This window comes from Rousettus aegyptiacus, unplaced genomic scaffold, assembly GCF_014176215.1.
Source record: "Rousettus aegyptiacus isolate mRouAeg1 unplaced genomic scaffold, mRouAeg1.p scaffold_m13_p_3, whole genome shotgun sequence".
NCBI lineage: Eukaryota > Metazoa > Chordata > Mammalia > Chiroptera > Pteropodidae > Rousettus > Rousettus aegyptiacus.
The window spans coordinates 143,132,097-143,156,764 of NW_023416306.1; the positions used below are offsets into that span (position 1 = coordinate 143,132,097).

The following is a 24,668-nucleotide window of genomic DNA, read 5'->3' on the forward strand; positions in this document are numbered from 1 at the left end:
TAGGAGGTTAAATCAAGAGATTATTATAAATTATTCCTGGAAAAATACGATCCTGACTTGGTGTATTGACAAGGTACTTTGAGATTAAGGTCAGTTTTAAAGAAATATTGGTGGTAGAGTTCTGTGGGATTTGGCAACTGGTGCTTGTGGAATGCAAAGGAGAATAGGTCAGATGAATGAGTGTTAAATTTTGGTGTTTTAGCATGATAATCCTATCATTAACAGATAAAGAATTTACAAGGAGGAGCAAATTTGGAGATGGTTATATGTTTAGTTTTCTAAAATGCACTCTGAGACATTTTCAGCATTTCCTGGCATTTATTTGATTGAAACTTGGAAGTGATGAGATTGTCCAAAGAACATGGAGGAAAGAGGGCAAAAGCCAGTCATAGAGATTACTTAGAGACCAAGCGGTGCCAGATGGAAATAAGATGAGTATTTGAAGTAGTAGGAGGAAAGTAGATCGGGAGAATATTACCAGATTAGTCAAGGGAAGGACGAACCTGAGGGGAAAAATGTGATCAGCATTCTTACACAGATGTTGAGGATAGTGAAGGTTGTGAAGGATTATTGGATTTGGATGACCTTTTAAGTATAAGGAGTAAATTGTGAGTGGTTGGCAAAAATAGTGAATTCAGACAGTATTAACTAAAGGATCACAGTTGCCTTGCTGAGGGCCTCTGCCATTGGGAGTTTTCTTCCCTGTTTTGTGTTGGGGCCAGAATGTGATTTATGGAGAATGCCCTGCATTGCATTCTACCTAGATTTCCTAGTTTACCGCCATCACTACTTTCTTTTCTACTTTGTGGTAAAAAAGCTGGAAAAGTATCTACAAGTCTATTATTGCTTATTTTCTCTCATTTCTCCCAGTTTTAAAATTGCATATAGAGGAATTGAGGGTTGCTTTTATTTTCCTATGTATCTAAATGAGCCTGGATTTTCATCAGTGATTATGATAAATTGATATTTTGAAATAAGTTGGCCTTTGAAGAGATAAAAAATGGATTTATGGATTAGATTGGTCTTTCAAATGTGTTTGATGGCCTTTCTCAACAAAACAGGTAGCCCCATGTTGGGCCTCCTATATTACTTTTCAAATCTTATAGAACTCTAAAATCCAAAACTCTGGGAATTATTTTAGATGGTTGTTTAGATGGAGTGAGATGGGTAATGAATTTTAGAAACACGGAAAAAAGCAGTTGTTTAGGGTAAATCAAACTTGTTTATAGGACCAGCAATAGGAAGCAGTGGTAAATAATTGGAGCAAGGGTAGAAGGGCTAATGATAATGGATAGAGAAGATTACAGAGGAAGCCAAGGACGGTCCAAATTGAATTATGTAACAGGAGAGTCTTAATGATACAGATCTCTCTTTAAACAGGCTGATGCAAACACTATAAGGGGTGGGTGAGTAGGGCTATACATTATAATATGAAAATTATATATACCAAAAGAGGTGTTTTTTTTTTTTTTTTGTTCAGAATATTGTAGCAGCCTTTTGATTTATATATGTAAACTTAGAAGGGAGTAAAGCATTTGTAATTCAAATTATTTTCAGTTGGAATTGTAAAAAGACAGGTCATTAAGAACTTAGCGTATATCTTAACATGTCTCAGCACCATCTATGAAATTATTTCAGTTTTACGTTTCAGTGCCAGTTTATCCTTTACCTTCCTTATTAAGTTTCAGCTTTCTTCTATTTCATACTTTTCCAGCTCTAGCCTGTATGAGAAATAATTCAAGCTGTGACTAGTCATGTTGGAGACCATTAGAATGTAAATAAAACCTGTTTTTTTAAAAATATAAATTATATAAGTATATAATATTTTTTATTCTTTTAGATATTTTTTCCTGTTTTTGGAGCACAGAGTCTTTTTTCCCCACTATTATTTTTTTATTCTTTTTTTAAAAGTTATTTTCAAATATGCAGTACATTGGTTAGACATTTTATATAGCTTATAAAATAATCCCCCTCATTGTTCCTTCTCTCCTCTGATTTTCCACCTCGCCAATATATATTAATGCTACCTGCCTTCCCTATGTGGGGAGCACAGAATCTTTTGAATATTGATTCTGACCAGTATAGTAGCTTTCATACCTATTCTTTTTATTTAAAAAATTTAAAGCATTCTTTTATATGCTTTTAAAGTTAAAGTGGGGACTATAAAAGTAAAATTTAACGTGATTATGGCAAGCACATATTTTGTGAGAGTCCAACAGTTATTTCTATATATTTGGCCCAAAAAACAGTTGTTCAACAACTAGAGCTAGTTTCTAAAATAGATAGTAGGTAAAAGGGCACAAATAGAGCTGTAAGAAATGACAGCCTAATGATAAGAAGTCACTGTGATGAATAGTTGGTTTTTATTATCTACTCAAGATTTATATTAAAACTATATTTCATGTCACTGTTTCCTTTCTGATGCAGTTTTCAACTTGACCAACAATGTGGATTTGGACAACACCAAAAAGAAAATGGAGATATACCAAAAGGAAAACAAAGATGTTATTCAGAAAAATAAATTAAAGCTGGTTGGTTGCTAAGTATTTTCTTCTTCTTTTGTATTAGAAATGAATGCATCTACATGATATTTTAAAAAGCTATCGTCCTCTAAGAGTAGTTATATTTATGAAGAATTCAGCTGTAGTTTAGGGCAAAAATACTAATATATGTATATAAGCATATAGGTAGGACACACGTATTACTGTAGCAAAAACCATGTTGGTGGTATTATTAAAATATATTCTATAAAGGAGAAGTAATTGTATGCATACAGAGATTTAATTGTCTAATTTATACAATTTGGCTATTATTTCTTTAGTATAATTAGGCTTTCTAGTTTTAGGGAAAAAATATTTTTGAGGTACTTTATAAGGAATTTGTAATCATTGCTAAAATTAATACAAGTGTATTTGGATCACATAGCTTGTATTTTCATCTTGTGTTTATAAGGCTTTCCTCCTTATAGTCTGAGAGTGTTTCATTTAGGCACTTCTTTTATATAGCTCTCAGAGAATTCACACTGTAGTCTTATTCCATTCAAACTCAGCTTGGCTTCTTTAAAAAGTGCCTTATTTCTGAGAGCATCAGTGTGCCCTTAAATTACTGTCTGCCCAGTAGACTTTGCTGGGTACATCAGAAGATAATACAGAATAGTGGAAGGTTGTTCCTTTCAAGTGAATGCTTTTTTCATTCATAGTTTTAAGCTAGGAAATAATACTGAGAGCTGCAATGGAAGAATAATTTTAGGTGAGTTATATTATTTTAGAGTAGAAATTTCTAATTATATGAAAACTTTTTAATGATTGGTTATTGAATAAAACAAGTACTTTATTTCATTTATGTTATAATGAGGTTTTTTGGAGTGCTTCTATTCTTATTAATTTTTAGCACCTGGGTATGTTATAACTAAGTTTTTTGTCAGTAATTCATTATAATATATTGATCATTGTGATACTTATCTGGGTATTTGATATCGGAATAAACATACATAGAGTCATATTTTTAAAGATTTTGATAGTTAACATAGCTATATAAATAATTATGGTATCAGTGGGTGGAGCCCTCAAGTGATCCATAGTGCACAAACTAACTTACATGGGTGATGTCTTTTTACTAGTCTGAGGCAGCAACTTGCTTTTAATGTTTCTGTGAAAGTTGAAGTCTCACTGTTTCAGAAACATGAGTTATATCAAAGAAGGAAAGAAAAAAGCAATCTCTTTCATGATTAGTACATAGAATGACCCATTTCTGATGTAGACATTGTTACTGAGTTGTCTGCACGGAGATCTTATTTGTTTCATGGAGTGCGCAGCTAACATTGATTAGTGTGAGCGTGCAGAAACTGAATAAAAGTGATCTAATTTTGAAATAGAGTCTTAGTGAAGATTAGCTTAATTTTTATTTTCAGTTTCTAGATTCTCATGAGCAGGAGATATTGCTACATTAGAATGTCTTATCAATTTAGCATACAAAAACATTCAGTTCAATAAACATTTGTTGAACATCTACTGAGAATATAGTACACAATGATGAGTAAGAATCCTGGTTCTCTAGGGACCAGATAATATAATGTCATAAGCACATAGAAAGTGCTCTGTGCTTATTAGGGCACTTTCTATGTGGGCATATATATATATTTATACTGTGTGTTCACCTCCCATAGTTAGATTTCTTTCTGTCACCACATATTTGATGCCCTTTACCTGCCTACCTCCCCACTCCCCCCACCCCTGCGCTCTGGTAACCACTAGTCTATAGTCCGTGTTCATGAGTCTCTATTTGTTTGTCCTGTTCATTTGTTGCTTTTAGGTTTATATCCCATATATAAGTGATATCATGTGATTTTCAACTTTTTCTGTCTGGCTTATTTCACTTAGCATGATTATCTCGAGGTCTATCCATGTTGTTGCAAATGGCAGTATTTCATCTCTTCTTATAGCTGAGTAATATTCCATTGTATATATGTACCACAGCTTCTTTAGCCAATCATCTATTGTAGGACACTTTGGTTGCTTCCAGGTCTTGGACACTGTGAATAATGCTGCTATGAACAAAATATTAGAGAAATATTTTGAGTTTTAAATAGCAAGTCTTACGGATGGATATGAAGTGGGAGGTGACCGCAAGGGAAGTTGATTGGGTAAGGTGGTGCTATTAGAAGGAACACAGAGACTTTTAGTCCTTCAGCCTTCTTCCCTTCTCTTAGTCCAATATCTTCTTCACTGCCCCCTGTCTGCAGTATTTGATTTTTAATGATGGTTATTTTTCCAGTTATTCAATCAGCTAACTATCCAACTAGTATTTATTGAGGCCTACTATGTACAAAATACTCATATACTCTATTTCAGTGAGAAAATGGAGGCTACCAGTTCCTCATTACCAAACCCAATAGAGTGTGTATTGGTCCAAGTCTTATTGGTTTATAGGCAGTGTTTGCTGTAGGCTTCTCCTTTAATGTTGAAACTTTTTATTAACTTTGGTAGGGCCACTCTACTCTCCTCATCCTGCTTTTTTCACTTTCTTCTTTCGTCCTTTTAATAGGCTTCTTTCCTTCTTGAGGTTCCTCTCAGTGCTTTTCTTTATGAATTACTCCTTTATGCTGGTTACTCTTAAATGTTTCTGCAGCCCATTATTTTTCTCCTGAGCTCCTAGAATTATATTATGTAATATATCTATATATCTATAAATAATTAATAGACATTTCTTCCTGGATGTATTATAGGTACTTATAATTCAGTATTCCAGAAATGAACATTCTGATCTTCACAGTTACACCTTTTTCTCCTGTTATATTCTTTAACCATTGTTCATGCCATAGCTGCTTAGTCTTCTGGTTTTGTTGATAGTCTCTCCTTATCATTTTTCAAACCTGGTTCCTCCTCTGATTCTATTATTATTGCCTTATTTAGATCCCACATCATTTCTTATCTGAGTTATTGAAATATTTTTCTAACTAGTCTTCCTGTCTTCAGTCTTGAACTCCATTGATTTATATAATTCACTGCTTATAGTCATCTTTCTAAACCCATCCCTCAGATTTCCTTATTTCTGCCCAGTTGCCTTATATGGTACAAATTCCCTTAGTATGGTAGGATGGACCTTTCACAATCTGCCTGCTGCTTGCCTGTCCAGCTTTGTCTAGAGCTTCCTTCTACCCCTGTACTTCATGACTTGACCATACCCAAGCATTCCAGCCTGATTCGTGTCTTTACATCTTCGTTTTTTTCTGCCTATATGGCCATTCTACTCTCCAGGGGGGCTAAATACCTGCTGTTTGAAGTCTTAGCTCAACCTCCATGTATTAATTTCCTAGGGCTGCTATAACAAATGACCACAAACTGGGTGGCTTATAGCAACAGGAATTTATTCTCTCATAGTCTAGAGGAGGCTAGAAGTCTGGAATCAAGGTGTCATCAGGGTCATGTTTGCTGTGAAAGCTCTAGGGAAGAATCCTTCCTTGCCTGTTTTAGCTTCTGGTGGTTGCCAGCAGCCTTTGGCACCACTCTGTCCTCTGTCTCTGTCTTCACATGGCGTTCTTTTTGTGTGTCTGTGTCCAAATTTCCAGTATGATCTTAACTTGTTTACATCCGCAAAGACATTTTCCAAATAAGATCATATTTGCAGATACCAATCTGCAACATATATTTTGGGGAGACACAACATATATTTTGGGGAGACATATTCAACCCACAACACTGTATGAAATCTTTTCTGACTCTACTTGTTCTCTATCATCACAAGAAGAATTTACTACTCTCAGTTCTATTCCCACTATACCCTATGTGTATGTCTCTAACAGTTGTCATATTTAGTTGCTTATAATGTTACTGCTTCATTATGAAGTTCATCCTTTTCTGCTCATGGGCCTCCAATCAAGTAGTTCACTTTTCTAGCCCTCATATCTTAGCCCCTGACTTTTTATGTTTATTCCTATTAATCCTTCTAGATGAAATTTGAATTCTCTTCTCCACTGGGGGCCTGAGTTAGAGTAGCAGCCTCAGTACTAGAGGAGGAAAAATTTGTCAAATTATGGGGAGGATGCCAATAACACTTAGTGACAGGTTTAATTTAAAGGGAATGGCAGGGTAGGAAGATTGTGTAAATAAAGATGACTTAGAGCTGACTGAGATATAGGTGTGCATTTAGCAGAAATAAGGAATATGGGAGGAAGATAGCTTTGAGAGACCAGTTGCTAAACTTAATTTTGGTTATACTGAGTTTAAATTGTAAGTGAAACATCTTTTTGCATGAAAATTTTTGTGTTTTGGGGTTTATCTAATGTGTGAAGTGAAAAAAATCCAATAATGTATTTTAAATATTATTTTAATCTACTTCTTTTTCTGAGATCTCTGTTAATTCATATGTTAGTGATCCCCAAACTTATTCTGTTAGCTCCTCCTATTCTATATTTGAGCATTTATGGTCAATGTTCTGTTGAATTTAAAAAGTACTACAATATTTTCAAGAGCAAGAGTCAAAGTTTTAAAATAAAGCCATTCAGATTTTACTGTACTTTTTTATTTATAAGATTTAAAGAGCATAGACTAGGTATTATATACAGCTTTCAAGTATGAGTTAGAGTCTGAATAAATTTTAGAGCCTGGAAGTATTTAATATTTCTGAGGAACTTTATAAAAGGGGAATAAGTAGACCTGTAGTTAATTCTGTGTGCATATTAGCTTTGAGTTTTGAGTTTTTTAGTCCACAAAGAGGACTCTTGAAATTTATATGCATGTGTTAGAAAATAACCTCAGTTTTTTCAAACTTATCTTAATGAATGCTATTTGGAACTCTAGCAACATAAAGATTTATTTTAGCTTGGGAAAAGGAAACTTAAGTATTGTGGTAACTTTTCATTATCTTATATGTTCTAGAAATCGTTGCTATTAAATAAGCCAGCTTTTTAAATGAAGTATTTCAATCATTAGTTCTGTGTGGAGATTGTTATTTTTGTTTCCTTTTTTTTTCTCATTTAATTCCTTAAAATGAACGACTTAAAACTCTCTAACAATTATAAACAAACTCATTCTTAAGCACAGTTCCTATCCTACTGCAACTAGACTCAGTGTACTTTGTTAAAGTGTTTGTTTTAGTGCTAGATGTTATTCTTCTTAATAGTAACACATCTACATGAAATAAAAGGATTTCTAGTTCCTTTAAAGTGGAATTGCTGCACTATTAAACAAAAAGTAATGAGTGTGTTTTATGCTTCCAAAAAAGATAGAATCAGAATATGGTAGAGGATTGTTGTTAGTTACTAAACTTATGCCATGCCATATGTAAATGCTTCTGTTTTAGACCCGAGAACAGGAGGAATTGGAAGAAGCTTTAGAGGTAGAACGACAGGAAAATGAACAAAGAAGACTATTGATACAAAAAGAAGAACAGCAGCAGCAGATTCTAAAAAGGAAGAATAAGCAGGCTCTTTTAGATGAACTGGTATGTATTAATGCTAACTGTGATGAAAAAATCATTAGTTTTTAGGGTTTATCTTTCCTATTTTGCTGGATAATAGCATTTAAGAGGCATTTCTGCAGTTTTTGCTGGTACATTCAGATTCTGTTTATTTTTTTAAAAAAACTTGTCAACATCCATTTTATTTCAGACGAGAGAGTAATGTTTAACTGACATAATCCAGTGCAGTGTTAATAGTTTTCTTTATATGTTTCTAAGCCTACTGACTAAAGGACATTGTTTTCAGAGCATTTTTCTCATGATTAATACTGGTTTTCTAGTAACTGGCTCATTTTTAAGTGTTTCAGCTTCATGCTGAAGTTTGTAGTGACTCTGGTTACTCTGCGAGAAGTATATTTAATATTTTTGCATGAAAAATAATATATTTGGAAAAAATGGTGAAGTTCTGCAAATTATTGGTGTCTTCCAGCAATTAGCTCCCCAAGTAGTTGACATTGTTAGATAACAGCAATAATAACTAGACTTTATGAGGTGTTCTATAGATTTCATATGTTATTTGATGCTTATAACCCTATGTGATATTGATGAATTTAAAACTAGAAAATCATCCTCTCCAGGAAAGTCCTTTTGCATTCTTCCCTATCCTTTTCTGTCCACGTAGTTTCCGTGAGGTATTAACACACTTAACTCCTCAGTCTAGTTGATATACTGTTTGTTATTCTTTGATCTGATAAATGTGTATGTATATATTTTCCTACTATGTTTTTGCCCCAAAAACATGAAAGCCAGCTAACCAGGAATAAAAAGAGAAAGCAGGATTACTTAAATTAGAAGTAGACGAGAAAGTAAAGGAAAAGTAAGGGTAAGGGCCTTAATGAGGCTTAGACAGAAAATGTTTATCATAAACCCTATCGACTTTGTCTGAGTGTAAGGTAAATTTGGTTCTAAAAGTGAGGCCAGTGGCAAATCAAATAGCATTTAGTTTTTTCCTTAGCACTTCTATTAATTTTTCTTGACATTATTAAGTAGCAGATATGGCTTTAACTTGTGAAATAACGTATTGTTTTACATTTTTTGTAAATGTGTATTTTGTAAGAAATTAAAAACTTTAATAAATCAGTATTGAGCAATACTGATTTATTAAATTAGTAAATATTGATGTTGTCGTTATTTTATTGAAGGTTCTTTTCCTCATCATTTTATACAAAGAATACCACACTTGTCTTTGGTAATGCTTCTCCTCTATAAAATCAATTGAATTAATTATAAGTATAGAACGTAGACATAAAATGAAAATACAGTTTAACATTTTAAAAATGTTTCATCTATTATAAAGAAATTTTAGTTTTATTTTGCATTTTATTAGCTTTGCATAGTAATTATTCTTGCATATTCTTTTAGTCTTCAAAGTACAAAGGTTTTTGCTGCCTCATTGAGCTGCTATTGGCATGAAGCTCCCTTTTAATTCAGTGGGCCATGAAGCAAGATGTGAAACTGCCAGTGTTGTAGATTGTGTATAATCTGGAGTTAATATTGGTTTTTGTGAGGACCCCACCCCCCACTTCCTGTTTTCTTCACCTGCAAGTCATTACTGCACATACTTTCTTCACTGTTTAGATCATGTAACATGGTGGTTTAAATAATCCTTAGCAATTTACTGTATTCATTAGAACAACTAATTACAGCAGATTGGTTCAGAATACCAGTGAAGCTTGAATTTCTGGTTTCCATTTTAAAATTTATTTAAAAAAATTCTTTGTTACTTTAATTTTTGAATATTTATTAATTTTCTTTTGTTAAAATGTTAACATATGTTTAGTCCTTATTGACTAATTGAAAGAATTTATTAAAATTTTTTTATTCTCCTAAATCCTTATTAAGTAACAGAATACATTACATTTCTTTTTCTATGTATGTTAATATGTTAGATTTTATTTAAAAACATAGCATTGGCATTCGTAAATATGTCTAAAAGCTTAAATCTTAGAATTATTCTCTGGATCTAATTTAGGCAAGTACTATTTATTGTAAATGTTTTTTTACTTTTTGTGAGTTTTGTCCTTGTGCTAAAAGTCACTTTTTCACCTTTTATAAAGCATTGGTATTACATTATGCTATACATGACAGGATTTTAATGTTATGGTCTTCACGTTTGTGGCTTAGTATTTACTTACCATAATGTTGTCTAAAAAGTACATTTATTCAATCCTATGTGCAAATTCAGTTTTTTTAAAACTTTGGAAAAAGATTGAAAAACCAGTTTTGACTTAGTAAATCTCTTTATGTTCTTGTTTGAAAATTCTCTTCAATTTATGTCTGAAATTTTGTATGAGCTAATATTGCTGTCAAATGCAGTAGCCAATTTTTATTAGAAATATTATTTGCCAGATGGCTTGCTTAAAGTCAGTTAAAATAATCTTTTAAAAATGGTCATTATAAAGCTTTTAATGAGTATTACAGGCAGTCTTATTAAAATTTCTTTAAGTATTAAACAAGGTACCTTCAGGCAATTAATGTAGGTTGGGGAACCTTTCAAGGTAAAATGGAAAGCCAAGAAGAATGAAATAATTTGAAAGACTGAATCTGCATTTTATGTATTCCTGAGAGGATATGTATTTCCTATAGCTTATTTTACTCTATAGATTTTTGTTGTTGTTAGAGCTCCTGCTTAATTCTATTTTAACATTCACGAAGATTTCCAGCCCTTAAAGTTTTGAGTGCTAAAGTGGAATAAAGCAAATTTGAGGTAAATTGTACTCTTAGTATCAAATTTGGTTTTATAGTCCTAGAATTTTATTTTTATTAAATATCATCTGTTTTACCAAAACATTTTAATAGTTCCTTTTATGTGAAATTGAAACAAGACCAAAGTATTGATTAGTAGCTTTTTTGAAGTGAACACATTGTCTTGCTTTTACATAAGAACTTATACTTTTTAAAAGTAAATACAAGGGTATGGAAGAGCATTTGAATTCACTTAGAGTATAAATTGGGAAGCAGTGTTTTAACTTTTTAGCCAAGGAAATTAATTTTTCTTTTGTTTTTACATATGAAAAGATAGTAATTGCTTTTCAAAGATATTTTGGGCCACAGCCCATTTAAAATATACTTTAATTTTACATTTATTATAAAATTCTTAATGGAACTCTAGAATACCTGTGGGAATTCACAGCAACACTGTCACTAGTACATTACTAATGCTTTGTTGTAAGATATGAAAGGTATTCAAGTGTATTGTCATAGGGTATTTTATTCTCCATTATTGCTAAAGCCAGGTTGCAAGGAGTTTACTCTTTAATAAGGTTCTTTTAAAAGTTTTAATCTTTGTAATATTACTGTTGCAGAGCACTTCTGTTACAAAGTATTGAGGTACAAATTTATTTTACCATAATTCTGTTGTAATAAATTGCTTATTTGAATTACTTCTATCCTAGAACCTTAAAATTCCTTTAACTATGTTAATTAGCCATATTTGTGCCTAAAATATTATTAAATTGTTGGATTTGGAAAGAAGCTTTACATTCTACTATATGTTTACTTTTTATACTATGAAATGTTAACAATATAGTTTTTTTTTTCAGAATTAAATTCTGGATAGTTACTATTTTAAAGATCTGTAAGTCATTTTAAGAATATGTTCATTTTTTAGGTAATCTTGGCATAGGAGATAGAAATGCGTTTGTACCTTCATTTTTGTTTACAGATATAAAAGGTACTCTGTGTGTGTGTATGTGTGTGTATTTGATCTCCTTCTCTCCTTATCTCCATTTGCATATGTTTTTGTGTTCTTACTTAACTGACAACCCAGAAAGGAAACAGTCTTGTCATTTCATTCAACTCCACAGCACTTTAAATGTGTAAGAGGACTTCATGTTATATAGGATTAATAACAGCCTACATGTAAGAATTAGTAATTAATTTGCTTGTGTTATTAATATGTGTGTATACAGATTTATGTAAATAGTGGCTTTAATTTAGTATCAATATAGATATTATAAACATTTACTATTATTTTGTTAATTAAAAAAATTAGACTTAATTTCTAAAAGTAAGTCAGTAAAAGAGAAAATAAATATACTTTTGGTTGTTCTTAACAATTGTCCCATTGTACAAAAACAACAAGGATCATTTCCAAACGGCCTCAGGTGAAAGCTAATGGGAAACAATTTCAAACTGGTCTGAATTCACTGGTAAAAAGAATGTGTCTTAGATAAACATCTGATCTAAGTTATAGTACTTTGTACTACTCTTTTTGTGATTAGCTTCAAATTTTTTTATTTTAATAAATATGGTTGGCATTGCTAGATGAAATAAGACCCTATTATATTGTCTTTAATGTGGATTTTATAAAAATAATTTTTTGCAGATTTTGATTTATGAGTCTAAGACAGCCTTTTCTTATTATGTAATGTTAAATTTTTTTGTGAAGTGTTCTCCATAAAGTAGATATTTAGGTTGACATCAAATGCTTATGGAAAGGCATATTTTAAAATAAAGGACCTGTTGCTCTTTAGTTTTTTATTTTTAACTTTCATATTACACTTTAACTTTTCTTACAGGAGAGTTCTGATCTCCCTGTTGCTCTGCTTTTGGCTCAGCATAAGGATAGATCTACGCAGTTGGAAATGCAACTTGAGAAACCCAAACCTATAAAACCAGTGACATTTTCCACAGGTATCAAAATGGTAAGTTGCATTTTAATTGCATGTTTGAAAATATATTTCAGGGATTACACTCTATAATTTTATACTGAATTTTGCAGATAAACTGAAAGGTTAGATGTTTAAGAACAGTGTCTGATCTAGTCTAGATGTCCAGAAATATAAATATGTGCAGTGTAAGAAGAAAGGGAAAAGTAATAAATAATTTTCAAAGTACACAACACAATTTAGTTGTATATGATAATGGGTTTATATGTATTTTCTTATTCTACATAAATTTTTAAGCTTATAGTATTGGAAAACATTGCTTAAAAGAAAATGCAGGCTTCTGGGTTTTGGTATGGCATATAAGAAGCTTGGAAATTGCCACTTAATCATCACAACAAGTAAAAAGCTGGACACACTGAAAAATCAACAACTTTTCTTAACTCTGTAAGTGAAGAGAGGTCAAAAGGCAAATTATTGCCTTTAAAATTAGAGAGATTGACAGAGAATACAGAGATTCATAACTTACTAGAGCAGTGACCTTTCTGGGAACCAGTAGTAGTGTAGGGAAATCTGACTCATAATTGACAAATTGTAGAGGCTCAATGTGGACAACTCAAAGAGTTAAAAACTTCAGGAGGAGCCAGTCCTCAGAGGGTCTCCACATTTTTGTTTTACCACCTACATCTCTACCAGGTTTTTTCAATGACTCTCAGAGGAGAATCCCCATGTGCTTCTGGCAGAACCATTTTGAAATATGCCAGTGCATTCTGTTCTTTTTAACAAGGCTTGCCCTCAGGAGAAGCTGTTTCATCAGAGCTTAGCCTGTTGGAGTTTTATCAGAGCCTAACTGATTGGGAGAAGGGTAATACGCAACTCCAACCACTTAAGCCTTCCACATGAGAGAAAGGAAATACACAACTTTAGCCCACTCTTGACATCCTGTCCCACCTAAAGGGAGGAAGATGGACTGAGAAGCATGTGTGAAGTTCACAGTAGAGAAACACAGGCTCTCTAAAAGACTGAGACCTAATCAAACTACTATAAAATGCTCTGCCATCCCCCATACCTTAGTGCCACATCACTAAAGGTGTTTTTACAGCATTTTCTTTTAACCAGTGCATCATGCTTGACTATCAGGAAAAGTTATTAGATGTACTAAGAGGCAGAAAACATAGCCGGAAGAGACAGCATACTTGAGAACTAGGCTCAGATATGGCAGGGATGTTGGAATTATCAGACCGCGAATTTAAAACAGCTGTAGTCAATATGCAGAGAGCATTAATGGGTGAAGGAGACAACATGCAGGAGCAGGTGGGAAATCTAAGCAAAGAGATGGAAATTCTAAGAAAGAACCAAAAAGAAATGTTAGAGGAAATAAACACTTCTACAGAAATCAAGAATGCCTTTGATGGGCTTGTAAGTAGACTGGACACACCTGAAGAAAGAATCTTTGGGCAAGAGGATGTATCAATAGATCCTTGAAAATTGAAAACCAAAGAGAAAAAAACTGAAAAAGAAACTAACCAAAAACAGATATGTCCAGAGACTGTGGGACAACTATAAAAGGTGTAACATACATGTAATGGGAATACCAGAAAAAGAGAGGAACAGAAGAAATGTTTGAAACAATAATGACCAAACTCCCCTAAATTAATATCAGACAACACACTAAAGACCCAGGAAACTCAGAGAACCCCAAGTAGGATGAATGCCAAAAAACTTCACACCTATGCTTATCATTTTCAAATAGACAGCACTGAAGATAAGGAAAAAGTCCTGAAGGAACCAGAGGGGAACAAAAAAACCTTAACTATAGAGAAGCAAAGATAAAATTGAATCTGGCTTCTCCTCAGAAACCACACAAGTAAGAACAGAATAGAGTGAAATATTTAAGGTGTTGAGAGAAAATTGCCACCCACTTAAATAATGTGCCCCGCAACATTATCATTTAAAAGTGAAGGAGAAATAAAGATTATCAAATAAAATGGAGGGAATTTTTTTGTCAGTAGACTTTCCTCGCAAGAAGTATTAAAAGAAGTTCATTAGAGACAAAGAAAATGAGGTAGATCAGAAACAGATCTACATAAAAGAAGAGCATCAGAAAAGAAATAAGTCAAGGTAAAATAAAAACTTCTGTTTTTGTTCTTAAATAATCTAACAGGTAGCTGTTTAAAATAATAGCAACACTGTATTCGACTGTGTGTGTGTACATATACCATAAATACTTATATATAAGTGAGATGAAAGACAATGATAATACAAGGGACAGGAGGAAGCAATTAAAATTATTTTGTTATTGTAAGGTATTCACATCATCCATGTTTCTTACCCACCAATCCATTCAGCTATTTTTTTTTTTTTGTTTTAAAATTGCCTGCCTTGTTTGTCATATGTGTCAAAGCTATTTATAACAATCTTGAGGGCAGAGGCTGCATATTTTAACTTCACGTCATATGATTACGGTTATCTGGGTACCTGAATATTATAAAATACTTATGATCAGTTTTTTAAATATTATTATTTTATTTAGCTTCAAGTATACAGGACATTGGTCAGGCAACTATAACATTCATAAAATGATCCCCCCTATTGCATCCTCCCTCCCCCGACCTTCCACCTAGCCAGCATATTAATGCTAACTGCATTCCCTATGCCATGCTCTCCAACCCTGTGACCATCCATCAGCTACTAATTTGTACTTCTTTAGCCCTTCATCCCATTCTCCCAGCCCCCCAAACCTCCCTCCCCTCTGTCCGACACCAAATTGTCCACTATATTTGTAAGTCTGTTTTAGTTCTTTTTATTCCTTGGATTCCACAGATAAGTGAAATAATATAGTGTTTATTTTTCTGTGTCTGACTTAAATACCTTCTAGGTCCATCAAAGCAATATCTTTTCCCATCCTCTTCCTTATCATACGTAGGGGTTTAGTTTTCTTATCCTTTCAGCCACTCTATCTTTTGGTTGGAGCACTTAATTCTTTTCCATTTAAGGTACTTACTGATAGGAATGTAGTTGTTGCCATTCTTTATTTCTGTTTTGGATACATGTTTTTTCTTCTTAAAGAAGTCCCTACAACATTTCCTGTAGTACTGGCATGGTGGTGATAAATTCCTTTGGCTTATTTTTGTCTGAGAAGCTCTTTATCTGTTCTTCAACTCTAAATGATAGCTTTGCTGGATAAATTATTCTTGGTTGTAGATCCTGGGTCTTCATCCTGTCGAATATTTTTTGCCAAGCCCTTCTGTCCTGCATAGTTTCTTTTGAGAAATCAGCTGCCAACCTTATGTGTTTTCCCTTAGAAGTAATTATTTGTTTTTCTCCTGCTGCTTCTAATATTCTTTCTTTGTATTTAACCTTTGACAGTTGAATTATGATGTGTCTTGGTGTGGGCCTTTTTGGATCCCTGATTTTTGGGATTCTCAGAGCTTCCTGGGGTTTTATGTCCATTTCCTTCACCAGGTTAGGGAAGTTTTCTACCATTATTTCTTCAAACAGCTGTTCAGTATCTTTATTTTCTTTAGTTTTGCCAGTCAGATGAATATTTGGACCCTTAATAGTGTACCATATTCTTCTTAAATTATTTTTATAGACTTTGCATCTTTTTTCTTGCCATTCTGATTGAGTGTTCTGGTTGGCTTTCCTGTCCTCTAGATAGGGTATTTAATCCTTTTCTTTATTCACTTTGTTTATTCCATTTCATATACTTCTCATCTCAGACAATATGTTCTTCATTTCAGACTGATTCCCTTTTATAATTTTCATTTCCATTTTTATGTTTTTTATCTCTTTGTTGAAGTTCTCACTGAATTTATCTACACTTCCCAAAGTGTAGAAGAGATCTCTGTTCTCTGCTTCTTTGTCTTCCCATTTTGGCTGCCTTTCTGTGTCTGTTTCTATGTACTAAGTGAAGCTCCTAAGTCTTCAGTCTTATTTGTGTGGATTTGTGAAGTAGGTGTCCAGTGGCACAGTCCTGAGAAGGATTCAGCTGTAGGCTGAACTTTTTCCAAGCCACCTGTTAAGATTCAGCAAACAATCTACAGATGCTGTGCTTATAGTTGCCTCAAAAGACCATGCAGAAACCAAGGCCAGCTGCCTTTAGTGTGAACCTAGGTGCTGCTCAGCAGGGAGCACCTGACTCGCTGAGGCTATACCAGGATGTGGCTTGGGTGGAGCCGTGAGTTGGGAAGGTGGGGTTTCAGGGAATCCTCTGGGCTGAGACCTCTGTTATCTAGTTTGATGATATCATAGCTATGGCGGTGCTGTTTCCATGCACTGGGAGTGAGGAGGGGGCTCAACAGGGAATAATGAATACTGCCAGCACTTCCGTACAGAGCAAGTCTCCTTCAGCCTTCACTCCGACAATGTCACCCTGTAAGTCCCTAGTGCCCCTTATGTGTAGCCAAATCGGCACTGGTGCTCAGAGCCAGCAGGTTCGTTACCGCCAAAATCCGCTCAGGGGTGTGGCGCCTTTAAGAGCCTTCTGCCGTTGCTGGAACCTCTGTCTCACTCAGCCTCTTGGGACCGGGCAGCCTTGCGTCCTCGCCCCATCCTATCATCTGCCATTGCAGGGTGCTCTCTTGGACTTCTCTCTAGTTATATGGCTCGTTGCTCTAGATCCCAGGTGATTTTTCCTTGCTGCTCCTCCTTGTGTCCGTCACAACTTTGATTTGGTCGCCAGAGGGATGAATAGAGCCTCTATCATCTATGCCATTTTTTTTCCCTCTCCCTCATGATCAATTGTAAACTTAGTAAATGTAGGAGATATTAACACATCTTCAAATAATGTAAAGAAAAACACTGTTCATTCAGGAATTACCAAAACTTTTGAATTAAGAGGCAATAAAGTGTAAAGGGAAGAAAATGGGCATGTAAAGAGTCAGATACAATAGGATTAAACTCTAGCTTCACCACTTACCAGATGTGTATCCATGGGCTATAAGGTACTACTTTATTCTTTCCGAATTTGTTTCCTCATTGTTAAAGTTGAGGTAATAATTTTAACTTTATATGATTATTTGGAGGTTTAAAATGTGTGTGTATATATGTGCATATATATAATGTACAAAATGTATAACTAGGTAATACACATTTTTAGGATTCCTGAATTTGAGGGAATTTTATGATAACTTTAGGATATTGATACTTCTATTAATCTGTGATAGTGCTGTGACCATGGTATTTTGTTTTAAAGTTTTTACAATTAATGTAAAAATTCATATGTAGTAAAGGTCATTCTTTGTGAGGTACATGTTCTTGACAGAGTTATGTATCTACCACCACAATCATAATATGGAACAGTTCCATCACTGTTTGAAATTCCTTTGTGCTACCCTCTCATAGTCAACCTTGCCCCGAAACACTGCCTCTTCCTCCCCCCTCCCCTGCCACCCTTGACCTTGCAACTAATGATCTGTTCTTTTAGGTCTAGTTTTGTTTTAGGAACAAACATTTGAGATCATCCATATTGTTGCATATATCCATAGTTGTTCCTTTTTGTAATATACCATTGTATGGATTAACCAGTTTCTTTATCCATTCATCTGTTGAAGGCCTTCTGGGTTGTTTCCTTTTTTTTTTTTTTTATGATGATAAATAAAGTTCTGTAAACTTTTGCATACAGTTGTGTGTGTACGTAAGTTTTCATTCCTCTTAGGCAAATATTAAGAATGAAATTGGTGATTTAGATAGTAAGGGTTTGTTTAGTTTTATACGAAACTGCCAAACTGTTTTTTGAAGTGGCTGTACCAGTTTGCATTCCCACCAACATTGTTTCACTTGCTCTGCATCCTTGCTGGCACTTGGTGCTCAGTATTAGGAGTTTTAAAAATATTTTGCGCATTCTTAACAGGTGTGTACTGGCATCTCATTACTGTTTTAATTTGCATTTCCCTGATGATAATGATGTTGAGTATCTTTTCATGTGCTTATTTACCATCAGTATTTCATTTGATCTTAGCATTTAATTTAATACATTGGATATCTTTTCAGAAAGTGTTGTGACTATATTATTTTCTTCCTTCTTTTCTTTCCCACTCTCTTACAACCTTTTGTTCTGTTAAATATAATGTATACATACAAAAGTGCACAGAACCAAACCATATAGCTCAGTGAATTATCACAAAGTGAATATCTGTGTAACCATCAGTCATGTAAAAGAAAGAAAAAGTATTGTCAATGCTCTAGGAACACTCCTCATGACTCTTCTTACCTGGTTGGCACCCAGGTATTTTCCCAAAAGTAGTCACTCTTGACTTTATGGCATTTTCTTTCTTGAACTTACAAATAGCCTTAATGTCTAAGCATATATACCTTAACCTGATTAATGTTTCCCTGTCCATGTTGTATTGGTGAGATTCATCCAGGCTTTTACGTATAGCTGTAGATTTTTCTCATTTTCATTGTTGGATAATGTTCCATTAGAGGAGTATACAGTTGACCCTTGAACAACATGTGTTTGAAGTACGCAGGTTCACTTATACACTGATTTTTTTTCAATAAATACATGTGGTGTTTTTGGTTTACAGTTGGGAGTCTGTAGATATCCAACTGTGTGCATTGATCTATGTCATTTTATATAAGAGGTTGGAACATCCGTGGATTTTGGTATCTGTGGGCAGCCCTGGAACCAATTTCCCGTGGATATGAAAAAACAATGTAAATTTGAGGAGTCAAAAGTCATTAGCGGAGGCTGCCTTGGGGTTACACTCCATGTTGTTCAAAGGTCAGTTGTACTGCTATTTATTCGTTCCACTGTTGATGGACTTTTGGATTATTTTGTTTTTGGTATTATGAATTATGCTAACATTTTAATGTGTTTCTTGGTGCACATGTACAAAAATGTTTTTGGTAGCTATTTATATACCTAAGACTAGAGTTACTAGCTGATAGTGAATATGTATGCTCATTTTTGGAGATACTGCCAAATCATTTTCCAAAGTGGTTTTTACCAGTTTTACTTTTACCTGCAGTGTTCTTGATATTCCATGTTCTTGCCAACACTTGTGATTTTCTGTCTTTTCTGGTTTAACTGTTCTGGTGAGTATTTAGTAGTGTTTTGCGATTTTAATATACATTGTATTTCACCGGTCACTAATGAGGTTGAGCAGTGGTTGTCCTATTTTTGTGAAATGACTGTTTAATACTCTTGCTCTTATGTAGGAGTTCTATATATGTTCTGGACTTAGGCCTTTTATTAGTCATGTGTTGTAAATATGTTTTGTCACACTGCGGCTTCTTTTTTCTACTCTCTTAAGGGTGCCTTTTATTTCATTACTGTTTTACTTTTCTATTATCTACCTGGAATTGATTTTTTTTTTTTTTTGGTATGGTGTGAGGTAGGTGATCCAATTACTTTAATGCATGTTGAGATTCATATAACTTAGTGTGTGATGGAACACCTATTCTTATAACAAAATTCAGCATTAGGTTCAGGGAAAGGTGAAATTTCAAATGACAGTTTTTATGTAGATTTATTAATATTATTTACTAAATGTGGAGAGTGACACATAGTATAGATGAAAATTTGAATTCTGTTGAAAGAATCATTTTTACTTTATTGATTTACTTTTCTGTAATTTCTCTGTTATTCATTCCAGCTATACTTTATTTTCTTCATTCTCCTTAATTGGGCTATAATTTGCTTTTCTAGTTTTTCTAAAGGTAGAAATCGAGATTATTGATTTGAGACCTTTCTGATTTTTTATTGTGACACTTAACGTTATAAGTGTTCTTTTAACCACATCTTTAATTGCATCTAACACATTTTGACATGTTGTCTTGATAGTTTGAGTCCTTCGAGAAGCAGTTACCAAGAAGAGTTTAAATGTGCAAGAAATATAGAGAAAAAATGAGGCAGCTATAGGAAGCTGAGAGAGTCATCAGACTGTAATGTAGGTTTGACCCCAAGTGAAGAAAGAAGAAAGGTTGAGTAGAAGCATCTCATTCTATAGTATATTTCTAAGTTTAGCAAGGTGGCTGGGGAGTTGTGGCAGAGTTTTCTGGCACAGGAGTCTTGCACTTCCGAAGTATAGAACTGCTTTGGTATTCTTGCCTCACTTAGTCTTTGGCTAGATGCAGCCTGTAGAAATCATGGAGGAAAATCATGGACTTGGTGCAGATGTGGAGATGGATATCAGAGTGCAGCAGCAGGGACTCTTGGTCCATTACACTTCTGTAGTTGGAGAGCTGAGAGGTGCATTCATGTGGTCATCACGGTTGTGTTTTCATGTTCATTTAGTTCAAATAATTGTTTAATTTTGTTTTTGATTTCTTCTTTGACCCATGGGTTATTTAGAAATGTGTTGTTTAATTTCTGAATACTTTCAGATTTTCAAAATAACCGTTTCGCTACTAATTTCAAGTTTAATTCCACTATAGTAAGAGAAAAAAACTTTATATGGTTTCAGACATCTTTACTGTATTGAGACTTTTTAACTTGCTTGATGTATTTTGTGAACCTGGAAAGAATTTGTATTCTGCTCTTGGGCAGAGTGTTCTGTGGTTGTGAACTAGGTCAAGTTAATTGATATTGTTTAGTCTTCTGTTTCTGTATTAATTTTTCTTTTTTCTTTCAATTATTGAAAGAGTAGTGTTGCAATATTCTAGTATAATTGTAGGGTTAACAAATAAATTTTGTACTATAAATTTTCAAGCTCTGTTTTTAATTGCATAGACATAAGATTGTTACATCTTTTTGATACTTTGACATCTTCGTTATTATGAAATATATGTATTTATTCCTGGTAATATTCTGTGTTGTAGCTACTACTTTTTTCTCATGTTAGTATAGCCATTCTGCCTTTTTTTTGAATAGTGATTTTATGGTATGGGTTGCTTTCTTAAGGTTGTTTACATACAGTTGGATTTTGCTTTTAATTAAATCTGATAATCTTCCTTTATTGTTTTAAGGCAGTTATTGATATTGTTGAATTTAAATTTATCTTCAGCAAATTTGGAAAATCATTTCATATACTTTTCAATTCTTTTCATCTACCTTCCTCTGATTTTAATTACATATAAGTTTTATTGCTTAATATTGTTACACAGTTTATCAATGCTTTGTAATTTTTGTAGCCTTATTTTCTGTGTGCTTTTGGTGGCTACTGTTGATGTGACTTTAAGTTCGTTGATCTTTGCTTCGCTAGTGTCTGATATGCTTTTTATCCCACTTGTTATATACTTCACTTTAGGTAGTATGTGTTTTAAGTCTCTGCATAGTCCATTTGAGTTTTTATATCTTCCATTTCTTTCCTCGTCATATTCGTGTTTTTTTCTCTACCTTCTTGAACATGTGGAGTGAATTTATAATAGCTGTTTCAACGTCCTTGTCTACTAATTTCATCATCTTTGCCATTTCCTAGTCTGCTTCTATTGACTAAGTAGTTTTCTCCTAGTGTGGGCCATATATTTCTGCCTTGTTTTTGAATACCTGGTAATTTATGGTATTCCAGTAAATATTTTCAGACTTTGTTTGGGAATGCAGTTAAGTTCCCTATAACCTGGTAGATCCTTGCAAGGATTGCTTTTAAGGATTGTTTAAAGCATACAAGAGCAGACTTTAATGTCAGGCTAACTTAGCTCCACTTTCACAGTGATATCATTTTGAGCACTATGCCTGATGCCCCATGAATTTAGAGGCCTTTTTACATTGTTTTTTTCAGAACTATTCTTGTCCTGTGTGAGCTTTGGGAATTGCTTGGCCTCTTGGTTTCAAGGTTATTTTCTTGGCCTTGAGTAGTTTACACTCTCTGGTGTGTGGATCACTATTATTTAGATAAAAATTAAGAACATCACTCTTAAGATCTCTAGAGCAGAAGTAGGCAAATTACATGTTCCAGGCCAAGCCTCACCTACCACCTGTTATTGTAACTAAAGTTTTATTGGAACATAGCCATACTCATTCATTTATGTATTGTCTTTGTCTGCTTTCATGGCTGAGTTGAGTATGTATGACAGAGATCATATGAACTGCAAAGCCTAAAATATTTATCTGCCCTTTACAGAAAATGTTTCCTGACCCTTGCCTTAGAATTTTCTCTCTGTATAGCATTTTCTTCTCTGGTAATCTGCCCTGCAAATTATAGCCACCCTAATAGCTCTGAAGTCTGATCTCAACCTCCTTGACTCCCAGACTTTGTTTGGGTTTCCCTTACATATTCCATGGCCTGGAAAGAGCCTCTATGAGGTAAGCTGGGACAATTTAGGGCTCACCTCATTCGCTTCTTTTCCCTTGGAAGTCACAGGCCTGCATTAGCTAAAAAACATTGATTCTTACATTTTTGTCAGTCTTCTAGTTATTTAATGTGGGGAATGGTTTGTCTAGTTCTTGTTATTGTAAAATGACGGTATGTAGAAGAAGCAGCATGATATTTTGATTGCTATGTAGTATTCTATTTGTTTCACTATTAGTTTACTTAGCACCACTCTTATTCATTGACACGAGCTATTTACAGGTTTTGACTACTATTAATAAAGCTGCCATGAACTTTCTTATATGTTATTATGTGAACTCATATTTTAAATTCTCTTAAATAAGTATGAGTAGAATTGCTTGTTTATAGGGTACTTATTTATTTAATTTTAGAATAAAATGTCAATCCTTATTTCCTTAGCAGCTGTACAATTTTATACTTGCACCAATAATATAAGAGTTTTGATTCATTATTTTGTCATCATTTTAATTTTAGCTATTTTGGTGGGTGCTTAATGTATCTCATTGTAATCCTAACTTATATTTCCTGAGAACTAATAGTTTTGAGCATTTTTTCAACTTATTTGCCTTTTTTATATCTTTTGTGATGTCCCTAAATCTTTTGTGTATTTAAAAAAATTGTAGTGTTTATTCTTTTATTATTGATTTATAAAAGGTTTTAAAATATATTGCGTATAAGTCCTTTGTCAAGATATCTTTTTTACAAATAATTTCATTCAGTCCGTTGTTCACTTTTTCATTTTCCTAATTGTATCTTTTGATGAAGCAAAGTTTTTAATTTTGATGAAGTCTAATTTATGGATATTTTTTTCTTTTAAGGTTATTATTTTTTGTGTATTGTGTAAGGAACCTTTTAGTTAAAGTCAGAAAGATATTCTCCTATTTAGAAGCTTTATAGTTTTTGCTTTTGAAGAGCAGTCCTGATCCATCTTGGGTTAATTTTTGTATAAGGTATAAAATACATGTTGAGGTTCATTTTTTTTGCATATGAACATCCAGTGTTCCAACACTGTTTGTTCAGAAGACTTTCTTTTCTCCATTACATCGCTTATACACATTTGGGGCCTTTGTTTAAAATCAATTGACTGTATATAAATGTGGGTCTATTTCTGTTCTATTTGGTGTCAGTAATTCACTGTCTTGATTGCTGCAATTTAATAAAATTTCTTGAAGTCAGGCAGTATAAGTCTTCTACTTTTTTCTTCCAGAATTGTTTTCTGTATATTCTTCAGAATTTTAGAGTCAATTTATTACACTTTACAAAAAGACTTGGTGAGATTATGATTGGGATTCTTTTGGGTCTATAGATCAATTTGGCAGAGAATTGAGATATTAACAATATTGATGAGTATTCCATGAACATGGTATTCCTCGTTGTTTATTTAAGGCCTATTTAACTTATCTCAGCAGCATTTGTAGTTCTTGGTGGTTGGTCTTACACTTATCATCAAATTTGTTTCTAAGCGTTTTATGTTTTTGGATATTGTTTTCGAGGAAATAGTTATTTCAAATTTCAGTTTGTCATTGTTTACTCCTAGTGTATATATTTTTTATTGACCTTGTGTCTTGTGCATGCAGTCATTTTACTTTTTTTTTTAGTAGTTGCTTTCAGATTCTTTTTAGGCAACCACGTAATTTGCTTGTAGACAGTTTTACATTTTCTATATTGGGTTTTATTTAATTTTCTTGCCATAATGCAATGCATCATTCCGTGTCTAAAGGGGAAATCATTTAGTCTTTTAATACTATATGTCAAATTAACTGTAGAGTTTTCATGAATACCTTCAATTAGACTGAAGAAAGTTTCTTCTATTTTCAGTATGTGTAAATTTTAAAAATTTATGAGTGGGTGTTGAGTTTTGTAAAGTGCTTTTTTTACTACATCTGTT

General features: G+C 33.4%; 1 protein-coding gene across 3 annotated transcripts in view; it reads left to right on the forward strand.

Annotated features, from left to right (window-relative positions):
* Positions 1 to 24,668, forward strand: part of MNAT1 (MNAT1 component of CDK activating kinase) — a 167,050-nt gene that overhangs the window by 60,876 nt on the left and 81,506 nt on the right. For all 3 annotated transcript variants that reach the window (XR_004950088.1, XM_036218195.1, XM_016162364.2), the window contains exons 4-6: positions 2,428 to 2,531; positions 7,801 to 7,941; positions 12,477 to 12,602. Coding sequence is in view for 2 of the 3 variants with exons in the window: in XM_036218195.1 (XP_036074088.1) it covers positions 2,428 to 2,531; positions 7,801 to 7,941; positions 12,477 to 12,602 (371 nt within the window). In the remaining variant the exon portion in view is untranslated. The remainder of the gene's footprint in view (positions 1 to 2,427; positions 2,532 to 7,800; positions 7,942 to 12,476; positions 12,603 to 24,668) is intronic.